At 46.7% G+C, this 21,675-nt stretch overlaps 1 protein-coding gene across 4 annotated transcripts in view; it reads left to right on the forward strand.

Annotated features, from left to right (window-relative positions):
- PRPF40A (pre-mRNA processing factor 40 homolog A) overlaps positions 1 to 21,675 on the forward strand; it is a 1,435,679-nt gene that overhangs the window by 1,234,785 nt on the left and 179,219 nt on the right. For all 4 annotated transcript variants that reach the window (XM_069616434.1, XM_069616432.1, XM_069616433.1 and 1 more), the window contains one exon: positions 20,343 to 20,486. In XM_069616434.1, coding sequence (XP_069472535.1) covers positions 20,343 to 20,486 — 144 coding nt within the window. The remainder of the gene's footprint in view (positions 1 to 20,342; positions 20,487 to 21,675) is intronic.

Raw genomic sequence — 21,675 nt, forward strand, 5'->3', positions numbered from 1 at the left:
GTATGACCATGGATTCACAGTTCTCCATGTTTAGGGGTTTGTCTGTATTTATTTTCAAGTGTTCTTTGAATACTAGTGCCAAGGCCTCCTCCTTTTCCCCTTTCCTGTTAAATGTAGGCATTTGAAGTTGATGGGGAGGCAGGTTTGGAGTGTGGTTTTTTTTTTTTCTTTTTTTTTGTAGCTGTCCAGCCATGTTTCTGTGATGAATAGGATGTCGATACCGTTGTCGCACAGCAGGTCGATGATCTGAGTTGTTTTTATATTGATCTTGCATTGATTAGGTTGTAGTGGATTTTAATGATATAATTTGGTTTGTGCTTTATTATCGGCATTGTCTTCTGACTGGTGTTTTGGTTTTCTTCCATGCAGATCTCCAGTTGTGGAGGTGGTACAGTTGTATTTGTATTGTCGTCGAATAGCTCTTCTAGTTTAACTCTTACATTTTGGTTTTCTTCAGGTTCTTATTCTAAATTTTGTGGCTTTTGAAGGGTGGATCCCCTTGTTTTGGTGATATATGGGGTTAGCGTGTCAATCGTGTTTTTTGTTGCCTCTAGCTTTGTCAGTTCTTCTCCTGCTTGGTTGTATTCTGTTGTAGGTCTTTCTTGATCCGTTCGTTGGGTTGGTTGGTTGGTTCGCTCGGTGAGTGGTGGTTTGCGAGGTATGGTGTAGGTATAGGGACTTTTCTCTGCAGCAGTTCTGTTTTCGATCTTGTTGATGGGTGTGTTCCGCACTTGTGGATCTGGTGTGGCATTGAGTTTTTGTTCTCCTTTCCCTTTCTTTCTCAACGTCCCATTTGTTTTCGTGGCATTGTTATTTAGCTGTAGGTTGTGATGTTGATGGTGGAGTTTCTCCCTTTTGGTTTTGTTTGGGTAGTCTGGCTTCGGGTTCCTTGTAAATTAGTTGGATTGTGTTTCCTTTGCTTTTTCATCGGGGTTGAGGTTGTGGCTGCAGGGGTGGTAGCCCACGTGCAGTGCTTTAGCCGGGTGGCTTGGTTTTTTGTTAAGATTGTACGATTATACGTGCTTTTCCTGATCAGTTTGGTTCAGTTTTTTTGCTTCCTTGCGTTTATTATTGTGGGCCTGGTGCTGTCAAGCACAGTCATTCTTTTGTGCTTAGTCTGGCTGTCTCGCAGGGTTAGTCTGGTGGTTTTGTCCGATACAAGCTTGTGGGATGTTTGGTGGTGTAGCTTACTAGATGACGTGTCTGGTTCAATGTGTCGCTAAGGTGAAACGAACTATGTGTAGTTGGTGGCTATGGGGATGATCTAGTCGGGGGGGGGGTTATATAGCTAGGGTAACTCTCTAGTTATTCATTTGGGTTCTATCAGAGTTCTATCTCAGTGTGGTGTAGGCTAGTATTGAGTTCTGTCTTAATGTGGCTGATGCCAATAGTCCGTTCTCCCTAGATGTGACTCAAGGCAATATTAACAATTCTGAGTGCGACGCAGGCTAATATTCACAGTTCCATCCCAACGTGGCACAGACCAATATTCAGTTCTATCTCAATGTGGCAGTCGCTTGATGTGAATCAAGGCATCATTAGCAATTCTGAGTGTGACGCAGGCCGATATTCAGTTATATTTCGATGTGGCTCAGGGTAATCTTCACAGTCCTATCATGTGGAGTGCTGGGGGGTGGGGGTTACCTAGTAGCCCCTTATCCTACTTTCTCATGTACACATTTTTTGTTACCCTCACTACTTTAAGTTGCTGGTGGCCGTGGTTTACTTTCTACTACCAGTGTGCATATTTAACACAGGCTAAACCCTGAGCTGCAATACAACACCCCTGGGTGTCCATTTTGTCAAAATGGCCCCTGTCTTCTTTTTTTTTTTTTTTGCCTTTTTCTGTTTGTGAGTTGGCTTTTAATTTGTGCGTTGAGACAGGTTTGAGTCCTATGTGTGTTCTGCCTTTGGCGGGTTTCAGCCCTGAAGCCGGCCCCTGGGTCCTGTGTGTCTGGAAGGACAGGAAGTGAGCGAGGGTCCCGAAACTCTGCTATCATTTGTCTCCTAGGTGTGCGTGATTGAAACCAGTCCTGATTGGCCAGCTGGCTGTCCAGGAAGGACAGCCACCCAGCTGTGTGATTGACAGCCTACGGCTGTGAATGAGTAAGAACGAGCTTAAAAGGAGAGGTTCTTGGGCCTACAGGCAGAGTGCACCACTGGAAGAAACATCCGAAGAAATTGTGAAGAGAAACCTGCTGCAACCTCCTGGACCTTGAATTGCCCGGTGAAGCCCTACTGCTGTGCTGACTTCCTTTTTTCATATCGACAGAGAAGCACCAGGCGGAATGACTTCTCCCCTTGGGCTGGTGGGACCAACTTGCCCGTGACAAACTCCACTTTGATGTAATCCCTCCCTGACTTGCTTTGCCCCTCCAGCCCAATGCCTGGTGTCGAGTGTCTGTAACCGCGTGAAACGTCCGCCGAACGAATCTGGCCAAAGGCTCCAGGAGCAGGAAATCCCGATCCAGAGACCCCTCGCCAGAGGCCAGGACCGAGGGAGCAAGAAAAATCCAACCAGAAATATTCATTCTGCATCGGTGCTGAATCGAAGAGAGCCTGTAGCTGCCGAAGTCCTTCCCGAGTACTGCTGCAGGAGCCCGCCAGACGTCCTTCCTCTTGTCCCCACGACCGAGGCTCAGGAACCAGTGTCTGCTTGGCTGTAGCAAGACGGAATCCAGCTGGACAACTTTACTTCAAACCAGAGGTACTTTTTGGGCTTGGGGTACTTACCTTCTTGCCTTAAATTGTGCTTTCTCACTTGAGCAGGGCACTTGCTTAACTTTGAGTTAATCTCAACTGCCCTGGCACAGGCTTAACAGCTTGTGTTCGTTCAGTGATCTTTTTTTGAACTATCTAACTTTGTGTAAGACTGTGTATCCAAGAAGTGCATCAGAACTATAGACTTTGTCCAATTGACTTTGGCTGTCATGGCTCCCTAAAGGAACCCTTCTGAATCCATTGACTTTGGCATTGCTTGCTTGTCCCTCGTAGGTTGTAATTTGTTGAACACTTTCACTGCTGGGAAATGCTTACCTAGATTTCATTGGAGGAGTCAAACTGTCTTTACTTAAAGTATGTTCTAACCTTTCTATTTCCTTAACCCTTCCTTCCTTAAACCAAGAGTCTAAAGTTTATTGGTGTTTATGATAAATGCAATACTATCCTTGTTATTGAAGTCACTTCAGGGTGTAGGAGAAATGTGTTAGTATATCCAAAGCGTAGTCACCAACTTTATTGACTTTGTAAAGTGATTCCAAAATTTGCTTCACCATTACAGACAATTGCTTTTTTTAGAGAATGCTTAATTAAAACGTATGTGTAAATAAATATATATTTATAACTGAATCCTTGAGTGCAAGTGTTACTTGATTACTTGTATTGACTGATTTCAATTTCATCTGTGCAACACTACAGCTCGCATTTACCTCTCTTGAGATAGGCCTGGCTGCTCAGCCACACTACCAACTTGTGTAGTATAGACCTATACCAAAAGGTGGGTTACCTAATACCAAGCAGATAAGTCTTGTGTAGTCTCATAGCGTGACTGCACCAATTCTTACCGAACAATTGTTAGGAAAGATTTCTCAATTAGGCAACTTTCCTTCCATTTCGATCGACCACCAAACTTGTTGCTTTAATTTTGAATCTGACCTGACCTTTTTCCAGTGACCTGCCAGAAAAGGCTAAAGACGTGCTTGTTTGAATAGACTTCCTTACTCCCCATGAATATCTCTGCGCCCTTATTTGTTAACCTCCCCCTCTACATGATTTGTTAGCATTGTCTGTCTGTTGTCTTCAGTTATATGTGCGCCCTGATGCCTGGGCTACGGCGCGTTATAAGCGGAACGTAATAAATGAAGCAATCTGCTTCACTCCACTAACTTTTGCCCATTTTTCATGGAAACTGATTTGTCCGTAAAGCTGTCAGTACTGGGAAACTGTGTTGGATACAATTTAGCTATTTTATTTGGGTAATTTTTGTTTGATGCTTGTGAACATGCTGTGCATATAATCCGACATCTAGTGGTAATCCTGGAGTATTGCATCTTTTTCAAAGATCAAAAGGGACGTCGACATGGGTGTGACTTTACCACTATCCCTAACGTGTAGTGTACCCAAAATCCCTTGCGTGTCGAGGTCCCACCAGATTGTTTTTTTCCGCCTACCTAGTTGGTTGCACAAATGCATAGCATGTAACAGTTCATATTGCGTTCTTAAAGTGCCGAGAATCCCACTGCTGTTTGGTGTTTCGCTTTGCCATCCGACTGCTGTTGATGCTTGGACCTGTCTGCTAACGTTCTATCCTGCACTGTTCAGCGACTGATTACCTCGTGGCCTCTGCCTTCTTGTCCGGCCTTTACAGTAGGGAGAGGGGACCCTGTTAATACTTTCTCCCTTGAGAATGTCTTTCTCTTACCCCTGCTCTTCCTTTTCTCTTGGTCTGGCTGCTGATTCCCTCTGCTATGGAGAGGACTCAATTTAAATTTTGCCTGGCCTGCAATGGGAAATTCCCTTGGAAAGCCACCCATCGCCAAATGCAAATGGTGTCTCCCCAGTGTTCACGAGCGCTAGTGCAAAGCCTATAAGCTCTTTCGACCAAAAACTTTGAAGGGTAGGTGTACGAAATGGTGGGTGGCCTACAGCATCCCGGCAGTCTCTCTCCACGCCAGCGCCTCAGACGAGGAATCCATCGGCAGCCGCAGCTCACATTCCGATGCCGTTGACCTTACGGTGAAGCCCTCACGCTCCCATGTGTCCGTCCCCAGGCCTGACGGGCGTGCCGCTGACAGTGCTATGGGTAAATCGCATCCCAGCGACGGGGACACTCCCACACCACATGTTTTAAAGCACACAACCCTCATAATCTCCCCGGCGAATCTGTCAAAATTTTAACGGCTGCAGGCCCGTCGAAGCCTTCGACTGGGCCTTCTGAACCCCAAGGTCGGATGCCCTCTGCGTTTCCGCATTTGCGGTCTACGCACGGCACTAAATCTACTTCTGTCACAGGCGCTTCTTCTGAATCTTCAGCCTCCGAAGGCACGACAGCACCAAAAGATGCGGCAGTGCCGAAATACGCGCTTTGGGAGAAACTTTCTGAAGCTTATCTGTTCGGTTTGGACCCCAGGAAGGGCTCTTCACCTAAAAAAAAAAAAAAAAATTCTGCGGCCCACCTTCCCTTCTCGAAGGCCCTATATCAGGACCCAATACCTTTTACACCTGCAGATCCTTCAATATCTATTGAATGGACCACGGACAGGTTTGAGGCCTGTATGAAAAGAATGTTTGAATATATCAACTTCTCAGACCAATTTGATGACATTGCGAAAAGACGCAGGGCTGTCGACTTGTGCCCCATTCCTTAAGTCCCAGAGATCCTCTCTCCTGGTGATCAGTTCCCCTCCTTGGGGGAATCCAATCAGGACACCCAAGTTGATGTCTCTGGAATGACCCAAATGAGCCGGATCAGGATGTCTTCTACACCCCAGACTATAACCAGGGCGACCAGGATCCCAACTACCGGTACCTAGTCTGGAACCCTGTAAATGACCAGGGCATGTGGCACACCCCGCCACATAACACTGACAATATTTTTCTGGATGCGCCTATCCCCTCCCCGTTTAGAAACCTGTCGCCTAGAGACGACCAAATGACATTCAACAATCTTTTGAAGAAGGCTGCTGATCAGTTCAAGATTATTACACATGAAGCCACCCATGATTCGGACTTCATGGAAGATATTCTTAAGGAAAAGACCCCGGTCAGCCAGGCCATTCCTCTGTTGAACTCCATCAAGAAGCGACTAGCCCCCTCGTTGCTTACACCATCACTCACACGTGTGGTTCATCCCAGTGTGAAATATTTTTTTTCCCCCCGACAGTTCCCTTATGACCCACTTTACACTGGGAGCCGCACTACGCCAGACTCCCTGGTTGTCACCAATACCCGGAAAATGGCAGGGGTACCACTGTCCTTGGCGGAGTCTCCTCCTGACAAGGACTGCAAGGAGTTGTACGCCTTTGACGAGCATGTTACTACTACCTCTGCAGCGTACTCCACTAGGATTGACAACAACGCCACGCTCCTCACAAGCTGTAGTGACGTTCAGTGGGGCCTTGTCCAGGGCGGACTTCAGGATGTCACGGAAACCTAATTGCAGCTGCCTCCTGACGGTGGTCGCAGAGGTCAGGCAAATCACCCAAAATATACTTAAAAAACACTTGGATTCTACCGAGACCACGGGATGCTTCCTTGCCCAAGGAACGCAGCTCAAACGCCACTCCTGGTTGACTCTGGTTTCAAACCAGAAACTCTGGCTTCATTAACAAGCCAGTGGAAGAAAACCTCTTTGGGAAAGCGGTTGATGATGCTCTGGATACAGCAAAAAAGGATCATGAGACCCTGAAATCACTTAACCAGATCTCTGCTAAACCCTACGGCCAACGTAGCCATTTCAACACTCGCCGGTCCTTTCGAGGGCAGTCCTTCTCTCTCTCCCCATACACAGGATAGCTCTGAAAGATCTAACTGGGCCTAAGGACAAGGCTCCTCCGTTAACTTGCAGTCCCAGCAAAGAGGTTTCCGTCGGGCAAAGGGCAGAGGCAGAGAAACTGCGTCCAGAGGCTCCCCAGCCTCCACCTCCAAGTGACTCGATGGTACAGCTCCCCTCCCACACTTCGCCGGTTGAGGGGATGTCTAACATCATTTGCCCACGCATGGGAGGGGTTAATATCAGATCAGTGGGTTCTCAAGACCGTCACCCACTGGTACTGCATCAAGGTCCTCCTACCACCCTGCTACCATCCACCCAGAGCCAGACAATTCTCAACAGGCTATCTGCATCTTGTGGGACGAAGTTCAGGTCCTGCTGGAAAAGGTCACCATTGAAGTCGTCCCTCATCTCCAAGTAAACAAGGGTATTTATTCAGTATACTTCCTTGCAATCACAAAGGATCTAACCATGTGCCCGGTTTCTGATCTGCATCCTGCGAGCAAGTATGTCAAGCCACAAAAGTTTAGGATGACAACACTTCAGGAAGTAATCCCACTGCTGCAGCAGAGGAACTACATGGGCACACTGGACATGAACGATGCATACTTTCATAGTTCAGTGTTGCCAGCACACACAAAGTGCTGCACATTCATGATAGAAAACAGGCACGATCAGTTCAATGTTCTCCCCTTCGGTATTGCCTCAGCCCCAAGGGTGTTTACAAAGGTACTTGCAGCGGCTAATCTGCGCAGACATTCCATCCCTGTGTATCCCTACCTCGCCGACTGGCTCATAACAGGGGACTCGTACGAAACGTGCCCATCAAATACCCAGGCAGCAGTGGATCTCGTATTCAGCCGGGATTCTCTATCAAAGAGAAACAAATCAAGCCTATTCCCCAGCCAAGTCAAACCATTTCTGGGGGCTCTGATTCAGACAGAAGGCGGGCTCGTCTTCCCCGCCAACGAGAGGATTCAAAACATGCTGTTCCAGATTACTCACTATGTAGCCAGTCAACGGGTTACCGTTCGCAAGGCCTTGAAACTGTTGGGGATGATTGCTTCCTGCGTCTTCCTAGTTCTACACGCTCACTTGTGCATGTGCCCCATGCAGGAGTGGCTCTCGAGCCAATGGTGTCAGGCCAGTGGGCCGATCTAGTGATTGTCTCGACAGCCCTCGTTCAGTCTCTGCAGTGGTGGTCAAGGGAAAACCTTCTACAGGGGACACCTTCACCACCCCCCCAGTAGAGGCGACTCTCACCACGGATGCACCTCTTTCGGGAGGGTCGGGGGGAGAACCACCTCCTTCAGCAGACCGTGCATGGAGTATGGTTCCTGTCAGTGGCAGCCAATCACATCAACCTATTGGAACTACTTGCAGTATTCAAAGCCCTGAAAGCATTCCAAGCACTTCTACGGGGAAAGACGGTCCTGATCTTCAGACAGCACCACGGCCATGTACTACCTGAACAAACGGGGGGCACTCTCTAAAGCTATTCAGACTGTCCCAGAACATCTGGAAGTGGGCACTCGAACACAACCTATTCATCCTCACAACATGTTCCAGGGGAACTCGATCTTCTGGCAGATTAGCTCAGCAGAGATTTCCTCTTACCCGTAGAGCACGAGTGGCAGTTGCAAGAGCACATTCTACTCCACGTCTTTACAGAATCAGGTTCCCCAGAGATCGACTTACATTACTCACCGTAATTATATTTCTGGTGATTGTCTTTCATCATTGAACAATGCATTTTACAGTGCATTGGGGTTATTTTTATATGACCCTAGACTAACAGAGAATTTTTGGTGACCGTTTGATGTGCTTAAAAGACAAGCTGGTTACTATTTTTGCAATACTTTACTGTAGCCCTACCGTGTTTACTCAGTTTGTCTACTACCTGTGGCTAGTGTCCCAACATGCCTGTGTCATGAGGTATTTGCTTGTTCCTTTGGCCATCTTGTTCTGTGTCCTCCTTCCTGCCCTGCTGGTTCTCTAAATTCCTTTTAAGGTCATGCACTAGCCCGGGAAAGCCTATTTTTTTTACGGGCTGCTGCAGGGCCATGTGTGGTCTCAGGAAGTAGGCTGGAACGGTCTGGTCCCAATCCACATATTGGTGCCTAAATGTCTTGTGTGCATGATTGCATGAGACCCCCAATGGTCCTTATTTGTGCATGAGTGGGGCAGATCTTGCGATTGGAGGGCTGAGTCTGAGCACTCACCTGGCTTTGGATAAGGAATCCTACAGCTATGCTCCAGAGATACTGGAAGAAATCCTGCAAGGAGCCAAGGATCCTGCATTGCAGACAATTAGTGACAAGAAAATGGACCTGTCCGAAGAAGCTCTGGCGACCACCACCACCTGCTGCTGTCCTGGAAGAGCCCTGTCTGGCACGAGATCTAAAGTCCTTCATTGGCGCATCGACCCTAGAGTGGACAGGAGAGAATATCCATTCCAGACGTCTGCTTTGTGTCTTGTGAACCAGAGCCTTCGGAAGTGCCTCTGAGCCAATCTGTAGCTTACCAGCTTGAGATTTGGGCTACCGCGCTGCAGACTTCTCTTTTCCACGTTGAGGCTTGGAACTTTGGGGGTCAACAGAGTGTGCTACTGGAATCATCCCTGCCAAATTACGTGGTACCAGCATCGAGGGGACCTCAGATAGGAGGCGACGTCTGACCGCGACAAGTGTATCCCCACTGTGTCACTGCATCGGTGGCTGTGGTCCAAAACAACTTTACTACATCTGGTCCTGTAAAATGATAGGCCCTGCATAGTTATTCTACATTCTCCACCCTGAAGATCTTGCACCAGCAACAGTTGCCGACCGGAGAAGTGCTCAAACCTGCAACCCCTGGGTATCGAGGAGCAGAACGGATGGCGGGAAACGTGACCTTGGACCCTCTTCTGGTGACCTGCCAAGTCCCAAGAAGAACCATCTGAGTTAGGGTGTTGAGTTACAGTGGTTATTACCTGACGCATACCTCTCCCCTTTTAAAGTTTGGCTTTTCCATTGCTTGCTCATGCAAGTATTTTCTGAACATCTGGAGCAGTTTTGTTGGCTGTAACAGTGTGTCTAACTCTTGGAACAATTCTCAGGTCTCAAGGACCAATACCCTAGTTTTTTCCCCGCTTCAGAAACCTCCTTGAAACTTTGCGGAATTCTGGATATAAGGCCCCATTCAATATAAAGCTGGACTTCTGAAGTTAGGGTTTTGTGATTCCTGGGACCTGACTTTATGTGCCTTACTTCCCTTTCAGGTGTTGTGTAGTATTTCTGGAATTATTGCACTGTCTATGTGGCTGTATATGCATGTTTTTATATTTGTTTGTGTGATAGTAAATACCTGGTTATAGTCATTTTTGATTGTGTGTTTGGCCATATGTTAGTTTTATAACTACTTGTCTAATGGTTATTCTTGTCTGCTTACCTTTTGGACTCATTGTAGACCCCTTACCAAGCTCACCTTTCCTGAGACTTAGCCTTGACACCTGAGCCAGCCTATATCGAGGTGCGACACTCCATGGCGTCCGTTCTGTTTCCACACAATCTGTACATTTCAGTTATGCCATTTCTTAAAACATTTCCACTGCGTCGTGCCCCATTCCGGTTAGGCCTCTGGTTTTAAGCCCTGCATGGATTGCTAGAGTCCGATGTTTGCTTCCAAAACCCTCTGTCCACCCGCCCCCAAGAATTTGTCTTCAATTGCTGGGGCAGGAACAAGATCTGCAGGATTGCAAATCGTGCCAATCCGTACATCCTTAAGCTTTGCTGTAGCATGCTGCAAAGCTTTTCATCTTTTGACACAAGGCCAAGATGACTCAAAGTCTCCAGGTGCGGAATGGGTCTGAGAGGAAGACTGGTCCCCGGCCCGGGTTGCGAAAGAGGTCCTGTTCCCTGAGAAATTCTTTAAAACACCAGTCGTAATCTTTTTAGAAGACCCACTGAATCTGCAACTCCTTGGAAGATGCAGCCTAATGGATATTATTTCCAGGCCAATCCTCCACCCCGGAGGAATGTTAGACTTTCGGGCTAAAGATGTTTGGACCTCTTTGCCGAGCTTGCAGAGATTCAAGAGACTGCATCGGCACGTCTACGATGCAAAAGGACCCAGAATCGAAATGATGCAGAACTGCTCTGCCTTCCATTGTCTAGTATACAGCAACTGCTCCTCTGTGTCTGTGAGGCCCAGCAGCGCCAGCGCTCCTCAGGACTACTCACTCCCATTGGGCAAGATTATGTCAAGGATAACTAAAGTCTTAGGCAAGGGAAGTCATCCCATTCCGTTTGGGTTGGATCCACTTGACTCTAGACATGAGATTGTCGTGGAGGACTACTACCCTGAAGGAGAGGATCTGTTTGAGCTGGCCTCTAATGTACAAAAAGTCAGCAGCCTCAATACATCCCTAGAGTTGTACATCCTCCCCCAAGGCCTCTCCTGGGAACTTGGTGGTTCAGGCCGCTACAGCCAACCTGCAGACAACGCCCTTCCTCTCTTTGCCTCCTTATAGAGGGATGGGGGGGCGAAAGAAGTTGGACGCCTGTGGGTGTGAGATATTTGCCTGTGGCAGCCTTGCCCTGCGGACCATGAACACATCATGGGCTCTGGACAAATATTCTTTTGGCCTTTGGCTGATGGTGTCGGAGGAGAATGAGGATCACCCAGAGAAAGACGGGACATTAATGCTATTGCAGATGGGCGACACGTATAATTTTGCAGTCTGGCCTGGACGCAGGCGCCATTGTGGCACGCAGAGTGGCCATGGGTACAGCCATCAGAAGGCATTAGAGGACCGTGTGGATGTTGGGGTTCTCGCCAGGCGTCCAGATGAAACTCCTGGACATTATTTTTGATGGTCTCCACCTTTTTGGAGCGAAGGCAGACTGTCTTAAAGTCTTGTCTGTCCAAAGCCACTGCAAAGTCCTTGCACTTAACTGTTTAGCAACCCCTCACTCCTGATGCCAGGGGTTGGGGGATGGGAGGAGTTTATCCCCATCCTTTCTACACCTAGCATGGCAAAGGATTGGCGCCCTCTGGTAAACAGCTACGTCAACCCACCTGCCAGCGTAGAGGTCAGGGAGACCAGAGAGGGGGCTGGCACGGATGCAGTGCTGCTCACTGCTCCATCCAGTACGAAGCCCCTGTGTAGAGGTCGTTGTACACTGTTCCCCAATTTGGGGGGGGGTGGGGATATCCGTATTCAGCGAGGTGTGGCAGGGCACCACATCAGCTGCTTAGGCCTTACAGGTCGTGAATCAAGGACATGCCCTCCCTTTTCTTCATCGCACTCCAGAACATCCCGCTGCCAACCCCTGTCTGCCTTCAGACCCTGTCCTGCTGGAGATTTGTCAGCTTCTGGGAAAGAAGGCCATATGCTGATTCTCTGAATCTCCTAGTGGCAAAGCAGGATGGGCCTGGCAGGGGAGGACGCATTTCCCTTCTTGGATCGGAGGCTCTTGAACTTTTATTGGAGTAAAGACAACTTCAAGATGATCACTATAGCCCAGATCCTTCAGGTCGTTGATATGCAGGAGTGGCTGTGTCCCTGTATCTTCAGGACACCTATTTCCATGTGCCTGTACACCTCAAGCACAGAAAGCACCTGAGATTCAGTGTTTTCTTGTCTGCATCAGTTCAGGGTCCTTCTGGTCTGCCTTTCATCGGCAACCAGGGTTTTCACTTCTGTGGTCAGTCTCTTTGCCCTCCCTGGCATCTTCTGTCGAGGGTGGGCCTGCATGTCAGAAGGGCGTGTCCTCCACCCGAACCGTGTCAACATAAATCTTCAGGTTTAGCTTCTAAGGGGCATTCAGAGGCCAGCCACTAAATCCATTTATACCTGCAGATGGTGTAAATGCTCGACCTGGTTTCGTGAGATGGATTTGTCCCCTTTTACCGGTCTAGTCATGTTTTGGATTATCTGCTTGCTTTGGCCAGGACGGGCCTGCAGATTGGCATTGTGAAGTGATACTTGGCCACTATTTCAGACTTTAATATGTCCCATAGCAGGGCACTTTCTAATGGATGCCTTCCTCCCATGGATTCCTCATCTTTGATATTAATCTCCCAGCACAGCTGCTCTTTGGGAGAATTTCTGCCTCCAGCAGGCACAGCATGTCTCTGCGACAGCTCTGCCCAATGCCTCTGAACCGTACAGGAAGTTAGGGCCAGTATATATAGCACTGCCATGACCTGTATTCCTTTTTTCCATGCACTCCAATAGCTATTAGGAACACTGCTCATTAGTGTCTATCTTTACTGTTTTGGTGAAGGCCACAATATTCAGGTCTGTGCGTCCTTGCTAATCGATGCACCCGAAGGCGCTTGGAGAACATGAAGCAAAGCTTTTCACCTTTCTGCACATGTATTAGGGCTAACAAACTGACATGTTCATGGTCACTGGCATGGACCGTGGCAGTGAGGCGCAATCCCTGACTCAGCTGGCCTCAGGGCCAGTGGTCTTGACACTGGCGCCAGCTGCTTCAGCCGAGCCAACGAAACCCATTGCGCTTGTACGAGCCGGCAGGGATTCCGTAAGTAGAAGCAGTAAGATTGCATTCATGGGTCACGCCATTCTGTCTTCGGACGTCGGTCATCTGACCTCGGCTTCCAGTCTTGCAGCGGCACCGGCCATTGATGACTGAGTTGCAAGGGAATTTGCCCTGCTTACCAGAAGAGCATACACGTTCCATTTGGAGGACATTTGACGAGGTAGGGGACTCTATCCCCCTTGGACTGAACCCCTCCATCTAAGCAAGGTCTTGGACTTCCCAGTGGAGTTTTATGTGGAACTAGGGGAGGGGACCTAGTGGATCTTGCGGTCGACTTGCAATTGGCAAGTGGTCTGGACACCTTGCTGGAGGTTGACATGCTCCCAGTTGCTACCTCGGGCAATCCACAGGGAACTTTTCAGTGCCTGAAATCGAAGGTGGTCGACACCTTGGGTTGTCTGCCCCTTCGCGCCCAAAGATGCAGTATGAGCTTATTGACATACTGGACTAGGACCCAAACAAATTACACTATTGCCTTACAGTCGGGCAGTAGAGGGACCAGTGATTGAACAATGGGCCATACCAGCCTCAGTCCTCACGATGGGACCCCAATCTGTCGAGCACAACCCGGCACCTTCAAACCCCATGTTCCTTTCCGTCCATACGTCACCAGATAGTTTGGTGGCCAGACCGCTACAGTAAACCTTAAAACCTCATCCTTTCTGTCCTCGCCACCTGACAGGAAGAGCAAGAGGCTCAGACACAGTGGGGAGAGGGGTGACTTTCAGCTCTTCGAACATGGATCTCCGGTGTGTTAACTCCTCCTGGGCTCTTGCCAAATTCTGCTTCGGACTCAGTCATTGCAGAGGCATTAGAGCACTTCCCTGAAGGGGTAATGCATGGCAGGTTTGAGGCTCCAATCTGCACAGCAAAGAAGGCCGCCTGACATAACCTGTAGTCGGGCCTGGATACGGTTTACTGTGTAGCAAGCACAGTGGCTACCACCATGGTCTTGTGCAGGTTATCTTGGCTCCGGACGTCCGATTTTTCCCGACATTCAAGAGAAACCACTGGACGTGCCTTTCAACATCAGGAACATTTTCACCACCAAGGCTAATGAGTCCTTACAGAAGTTTAAATCCTCCAAAGCTACCGCTGAGTCACTGGGACTAGCAGTCCACCAAAAGCGGCTGTCAAGCCCTGCGGGCAAGGACAAGTGTGTTCGCTCCTTCGCTCCCTATGCCTAAGAGGTAGAGGCCAAGCATCCCAGGTACTGCCATTTGCCCTTCCAGTCTGCTGCTGCCGCCCCCCCCCCCACCCAAGCCACCAATCCTGGCCTCCGGAGCCTCACCAGCTCGATCCGTCTGTTCCTGGCAAAAGGGACCATAGAACTTGGTAACCTGATTGGGATGAGGCAAGGGTTAGTATTTAACCTATTTTCTGTTGACGGAGGTGTGGCACCCATCCTGGATCTGCGACGTCTGGACTTGTACTTATGCAACAATCGATTCTAGATGGTCAATCAAGCACAGATCCTCCAGGCCCTGTATTGAACGACTGGCTGCTCTCCTTGGCTCTTCAGGATACTTACTTCCATGTCGCCATCCACAGGAAGTACCAGAGATTCAAAGTGGGGGAGGGGGGGCGGTCACTAACAGTTCAAAGTCCTACCGTTATGACTTTTTTTCAGTACCTTCAAGGTCTTCAAGGAGGGCATTCATGGTTTTTCATATTTGGACACCTGCATCCGTCTTGTGCGTAATGTCTTGCACCATTCAAGGTTGCTGCAGATGCTTCTGAGTTCACAATGGTCACAGTTCCAGGGGGAGCATTCGACATTTTCCAAATCAGTGTCTGGAGACCTGCAATGGTGGTTCACGATGGACAACCTCCTGAAAGGGTTGTTATGTCAACCTTGGCCACAAGTGACTCGTTCCTGAAACTCTAGTGCTAGTGGCTGTAGGGCTGCCAGGCTCCCCTCCAAGACTTTGTAGTGAGCGGCCTATGGTACCCATCAGAGTGCTGGGAGCACATTAATTTGCTGGAGTTGAGGGCGACCAGACTGGCCCTACTCGCCTTCCTTCGCTCTGGAGGGCAAGACTGTTGGCCCTGACGGACAACACTGTAGATTGCATTACCCCAACAAGTGGGGCGTTGTGGGTTCCTTATGTGTGCAGAGAAGCAATGCTGTTGTGGTTCTGGGTTTTGGGGAACCTGTCGGACTCTGGTCCATCTAGCCGGCATTAAAAACGTGCTGGCACATGTACTGAGCAGACTGTCTTCGACTGCCCATGCGGGGGAGCGCTGCCAAGAAGTTCTGGAGATTTTCTCTTTCAGTAGATCTCTTCTCTCCCAGTCTGAACAGAAAGTTCAAGTGGTTCTGCTCCATTAAATTCCCTCATTTGGGCGCTCTGGGGAGGCCTTGACAGTCGAGTTGGGACTTCAAACTGCTCTTTGCGCTGCCGCTTATCACGGTCATACGGCTGGTTCTCAGAAGGCTATGCCTTTTCGGGTCTACAATGATCTTGATCTGCCATCTGACTTACCTGGCGTCTATCGCACTTCGGGAGGAGCAGGTGCTTCACCTGAGCCTCCGCAGCCTGAACCTTCATGCCTAACTGCTGAAATGAGTTTTAACATTTCTAATGTTCGCTCCGTTTGAGCCCCTTCATTCTTTTAGACTGCTCACCCTTAAGTTGATTTTCCTGGTTACCATCACTTCTGCTTGACTGGGTAAGTGGGCTCCAAACATTGTCTGTTAAACCTCCCTACTTGGTTTTCTCCAAGGAGAAGGTGACATTGAGAGTTAGGCCAATCCGTTGGCCGAAGTTGGTATCGGATTTCCATTTCTCCCGAAATATCCATTGTCCTGCCTTTTTTCCCCTCCACCTCGTCCTTTAATAGTAGAGGAGCGTTTCCGTCAGTTGGACTGGATTTGGGCCGTCCGCAGCTACATCTATTGGACGAGCGAGCCCAGAGAAGATGACATACTTTTTTTGTTGGTAACATTGGTGCCCATGCTGGCAGGACTTGTTACTAAACAGACCCTGTCAAGGTGGATAATTTGCTGCATCTCCGAATGCTATGATCTGGTAAGCAAGGAGGTCTTTGAGTTTTAAGGCTCACTCCACCACAGAGCTGACTGCCACTTCTGCAACACAGAGCCCCTGTTGAGGAAATTTGCCAGGCAGCAACGCAGCTTCTCTGCACATGTTCACTAAACATTCTGTGTCTGGTCAGGATGCCTGGTTTGGCAGGGCAATCTGAGTTTTCAGGTTTGTTGTGTCTCTGCTATCATCCCTCCTCCAAATCGTTGTGCTGCTGTGAGAGTATGTCAAAGATGAGCAATCCGTGGGAGGAAGGAGTCCATTGGAAGAATAAATTACTCTGCTCTAGGTAATAATCTTTCTGATGGATGTACGTTCCTCATTGCCCTGCCTACCTGCCCCTCTTGGCGTAAAGTTTGTCACAATCACCACTGTTAGGCAACTCTTTTCAGTGGTTGTGCATCCAGTTTACCGTTCCAGCATGGGATTTACATTTAGTGTTTACTTTCTTGATGGGTCCTCCGAGTCCCTGCATTCATGGTCTTTATGATTGTTCACCCTTAAGTTTATCTTCATTTAGCAATCACTTCAGTCAGGCTGGTGAGTGAGCTCCAAGTGTTGTATGTTAAACCTCCCTACTTGATCTTTTTCTAAAGAGAAGGTGACGTTCAGAATGAGACTGTCCTTCCTTCTGAAGGAACTCGAATTTCCATTTTCGTGTTTTTTTCCTCAACCACAATCTTCTAAGGCAGGGCAGCAATTCCATTGGCTGGATCCAGTGTTGGCCCGCAGCTAATGAATCAGTTGGACAAGAAAGGATGACAACCTTTTTGTGGGTTATTCTGGTGTCCGGACTGTGACAAAACCGACCCTGTCAATGTGGATCATTCTCTGAATGCTCCGATTTGCGGACAAAGATGTACCCGAGTCTCTCCGATCTCATTCAACAGAGGGCTGGCTGCTAACTCTACCCTGCAAAGGAGTAGCATCGTGGTCTTTGCCTTAGACATTTGCCAGGTTTTTACTTGGGCCTTGTTGCACACATTTATCAAGCATTACTGCTTGAATTTCCCTGTCTGGGCAGGATGCTTGCTTTGGCAGAGCAGTCCTCCAGAGTTTTCTGTTGTGGTATCCTCTCGCGTTTTTCCTTCCTCCAGATATGATATGATACAATATTTATAGCTCGCTTAATACCCAAAGGTTTCTAAGCGCGTACCCGGGGATCGAAACTGCGTTGCTAGTCGTCTTGCTTCCAAGGTGAGCACGTTGCCCCCGGGTTATCCTCCTGAGACAGATCTACCTACTGCTTTTGGAGTCTCATTGATGAGCTTTCCATTGGAGGGAGGAATCCATTAGAAGATCAGATTACTTCTCTCTCAATATTCTTTCTGATGGATTTTCCTTCCACGGGTTCCTCATCGCCCTCCCAACCTGCCCCGCTTGGCAGACAGCTTAGCTGTCTCTCAGCAGCGGAGTGCTAAGCCAAAAGACGGAATTGAGACTACTGGACGCTCCATCTCGAATATATTTTATGTATATATATATATATATATATCACATTTCAGAAAGACAAATACACTGAAGATAGAATATCATACATGAGGAAACCATGCAGGAGGCATCCATCAAAGATCATTACAGCGAAGTAAGGAATTTGTTTTTAGATACGTCAGTCACATCTTGCCATTTTTTTGTTGGAACAGATCTGATAAAATATCATTCATTTTAAACATCATTTCAGACAATTAAGTAGATCTCATGTATTGTTTCCAAAACAATAGGAATTGTAACTCATGGACAGTCACTCAATGAAAATGTTCTCCCATCAATGGCTTGGCATATTTTGTTCTGCTTGATGGATAGGAACGTCATTCATGTACCAGGAGCCTGCATCCTTGGGATTTTAAGGTATTTCTATGCCATAGTCAAAGGCTAAATCATCTGTCCATCTTTGCTCTTTCTTTCCTGGAGACCAATGTAAGTCATTCCAGTTGTGTTAATTTGGAGCAGATACCTGTACCATTCTCTATTATGCGTCATGACTAAGCCTCAGTGTTCTATCAAGCAGCCTCCAAACTTTCTAATGCTTTGCGACATGCCATGATTCTCTTCATCCACGTCTCCTCTACCTACACATCTTCTAAAAGATGACACTCCACCCTTCGGTGTGTTCTTGATTGAATTTTGGGGCAGTATAATTTTGGTTGGGAGCTGTGTATTTTGCTTTGTCAAGTGTGTGCAAAGGAATCATAGAATTTCGTTGATCATGTGGATCTGAACTTGACTCTGGGTTTTGTTTACAGAAATCTTGTTTACAATATTCTGCTAAAACTAACATAAGGATCTCACCACAAATTGAACATGAACGTTGTCCTCTTTCAACTTATTGAACACTGGCAGTGGAGTGATTGCGGTTTGCTTGGATGATGCACCACACATCTATTTGCTAACTGTGATACAGTATTTCAGGGTTGAACTTTTACCAAAAGGAGCTTCATTTAAAATGTATCCTATCTTTAGGAAAATGCTGGTAAAATGTTATTGGAGTGTCTCGATCACTTCAAAATTAAGCTCATTAGCTATCCAATCTCAGCACAGCTGCATTCCAGGATTCAAGCACTTGATTTGTAAGAGATGGTCTTTTCCAAAGGGGAGAAACTCTGCCATATTACATAAGAGTTGCCTTTTATCCCATTGGTTTGTAGGTCGGCAATTTGTAGTCCTCATTTATCAGGGAAATGTGAGCCACGTTTGCAAAATGTCTGAAAATTTCGATTTGTATATTCAGCGTTCCTATCTGGAAAATCCAAGCAGACTCTTGTTCCTAAATATTAACTCATTAAGATAACGAGTCTTCTTTTTTTTTAATTGTAATTTTCCCTTGTTCATTCTATCGAGTATAAGGACTGATACTGGTTCAGATTTGTCGCATGTTCTGGTTTGGTGTATAAAAATATTTCATCAAATGATCTGCTAGTGTAATTGTATTTAATTCAACGGGATAAACATATGCATTACATAAAGAGCACCAAGCAGGGCTGCCTTTCTTGGTTGCAGAGATATTGTCATTCTTTAAGGACTGTGATGAAGGCTAGCCTAAAGTAACTTGATTACTGGTAGGTAATCTGATTAATATCAAACATTAGGCAATGTGGATTTCTCTGTAGGCATGCAACTTTAGAAGTCCTTTCGGCTTATTGACATACTAAATCATTGTATTTACTTGTTTATATTACATGTTGGACATTTTCCTCATGTGTTGACTCAACACTGCCATGTTTCTCTCCTTACTTAATATTCTTTCAGTATACTTTGCCCAGTTTTGAAAGCAGAAATGTCCCTCTTTTAGTTGAACTTGTTCACCAAGTTCTCATATTTCACATTCGTTTTCCCACATAATATTGGGACACCTGAATGTCTGGGGACATAAAGCATTCTCTGCACGGGATGTTAGAAAATACCAGTGTACAACGTTGAGTGCTAGATCTCCCCAGTGAGTAACTGAGATTCAGAATTCATTTGTCCTTAGCCATTTTTTTTTATCTTGAGCCAGTAGGACTGGGCGTGATTTGCACACAGCACTTTGTGTGCCTAAATCATTTGGCATTGGGCAACCACTTTCCCTCTTAATTTGGCTGCCTTCTCCAGCAGTCTATGATCAATTGAGGCATTCAGCAGCGTACAGTCTGCATGTATCATTACTCCAAAGCTCAGCTGAAACTGCAGGGCATTGTTTCCCATGCCAAGGTGCATCAGTAGTCGATGGTTACCAGTGATTGCTCAAATGAGCCCTTACTACCTGCCCCCAGGGCACTCTGTTAATTATCCAACATGGGATCCACGATAATTCAATAATACCAAGGCTCTTGTTCCCTCCTTTAAAGCTTTGGACATGGCTTATTGGTCACATTTAGCTGGAGGTGAAAAATGTGCCTCCCCCACGAGAGAAAGCCTGGGGATATGAAAGTGGACTGCAATAGTCTGCCTTTCCCTTGTACTCAAGCTCATCTATACAGTTTATTTTATTTGGGCCGGGAGCATATTACTGGAAAGTAGCTTCAACTCCAAATTGGAGTACAGCTTCTTGGGCCTGACCTCTTGTCATGAAGGCTTGCCTTGTTGACCTAGTGTCTTTAGTGTTGAGCAAGACTGTTATTCGCAGAGTGTAGGACTCTAACGTCAAATTCTTATTCTGCTCCTTTGCACCATTATACCGTTGCAGCTGAAGTTTGAATTGTTAAACCATGTCTCTCTCTACTATTGGATCTAATGACTCCAACCTACATTTTTAACTTTAACCTTCATTTGTCTTAACAGGATTCTCCAGAATCTGACGGTGAAAGGGAGAAGGACAAAAAAGAAAAAGACCGAGACAGAGAAAAGGGGAAAGAAAATGAAAAAGCTAGACAAAGAGCAGAATCAAAGCATAAATCGGCAAAAAAAGGATCTGGAAAAGATTCTGTAAGTTCTTATTAGCATTTTGCCACCATGAATTGGTCTTTTTTTATGAAAATTTGTTCTCAATTCAACCTTTTCTATGAACTAATCCATCCTTAATCGTATAGATTCATGAAAATGTGCGCAAGTAGAAAGGTTTATGTAAATACATGTGTAATTAACCCAAAGGTCAACGGACTAGAGGGATTCTTTTTAAGCATAATATCCAAATGGTAGTTTAATCTGCTTTCGCGTTTCATAGGCACACTTCTAGTTCAATATACCTATGCTCTGTTTATTTGTTAATGCTCAATGGCCTCTTCTGTCTTGAAACATGATCCTGCTAGAATTAGTCTCGACATATTGTCGATCAAGAAACCTCTTTTGGAAATGAAAATTCAGCAACATATTTTAGAGGCTGCGTATGGGCAATCTTGCACTTCCTGTATTTATTAATCTTTTATAGACCTCTGTCACATGGCACCAAATATTTTGCCATCTCCCTTTCAGTTTTGTTTGGTTTTAACCCATCAATTTGATCATCTCTATTTTGGTTCTACGTAACTTTAAGTGATAAGATATTCTGCACACAGGATTTGTGATTTTCATGCAAAGTTTTGTTGTTTTTCATTTTTTTTACGCCCTGTAAATGCTGAAGTCATGAAGACTGCTCTGCAGCATACTGCTTACCCAACATTTGTTAATCATTTTATTGTAAACTTTAATATTACTCAATATTGTTAGCCCGCTAAGTGGCAGCTCTGTTCCCCCAGATCCTTCATGAGCAGACTAGAGCACTTCTCCAAGTTATATTCAATGCCACTTTCCTTCGTGTCATTCATTTTTTAGTTTTGGCTATTGGCAGCTGAAATTGCATTGGAGTACAGCTAGGAGGTGAGATGGGATCTATGGAGGGACACACTGTGTTTGGTTATTTACCCCGCCCATTCACTGCCCCTTGCTATGGTAATCCCGATGTCCATTCCCAGCATCTAACATCCCCTTCCTGCCCAAAACACACCCTCTTTGAATCTCTTTGAACTAGGTTTATCAAGTAAAAACATCAAACCGTGTGCTACAAGTGCCTGCCAGTGTTATTTCAAAGCAGTCTTCTGAGTGTTAACAACTTAATGGCAGTTATGAATGCATTGCTGGTGCAATAAACCGGTCTTAAACAAGTGTTCCTTCAGCCACTTGATTAATAAGTAATGTA

This window comes from Ambystoma mexicanum, chromosome 9 (genome assembly GCF_040938575.1).
Source record: "Ambystoma mexicanum isolate Mex_15411 chromosome 9, UKY_AmexF1_1, whole genome shotgun sequence".
Classification (NCBI taxonomy): Eukaryota; Metazoa; Chordata; class Amphibia; order Caudata; family Ambystomatidae; genus Ambystoma; species Ambystoma mexicanum.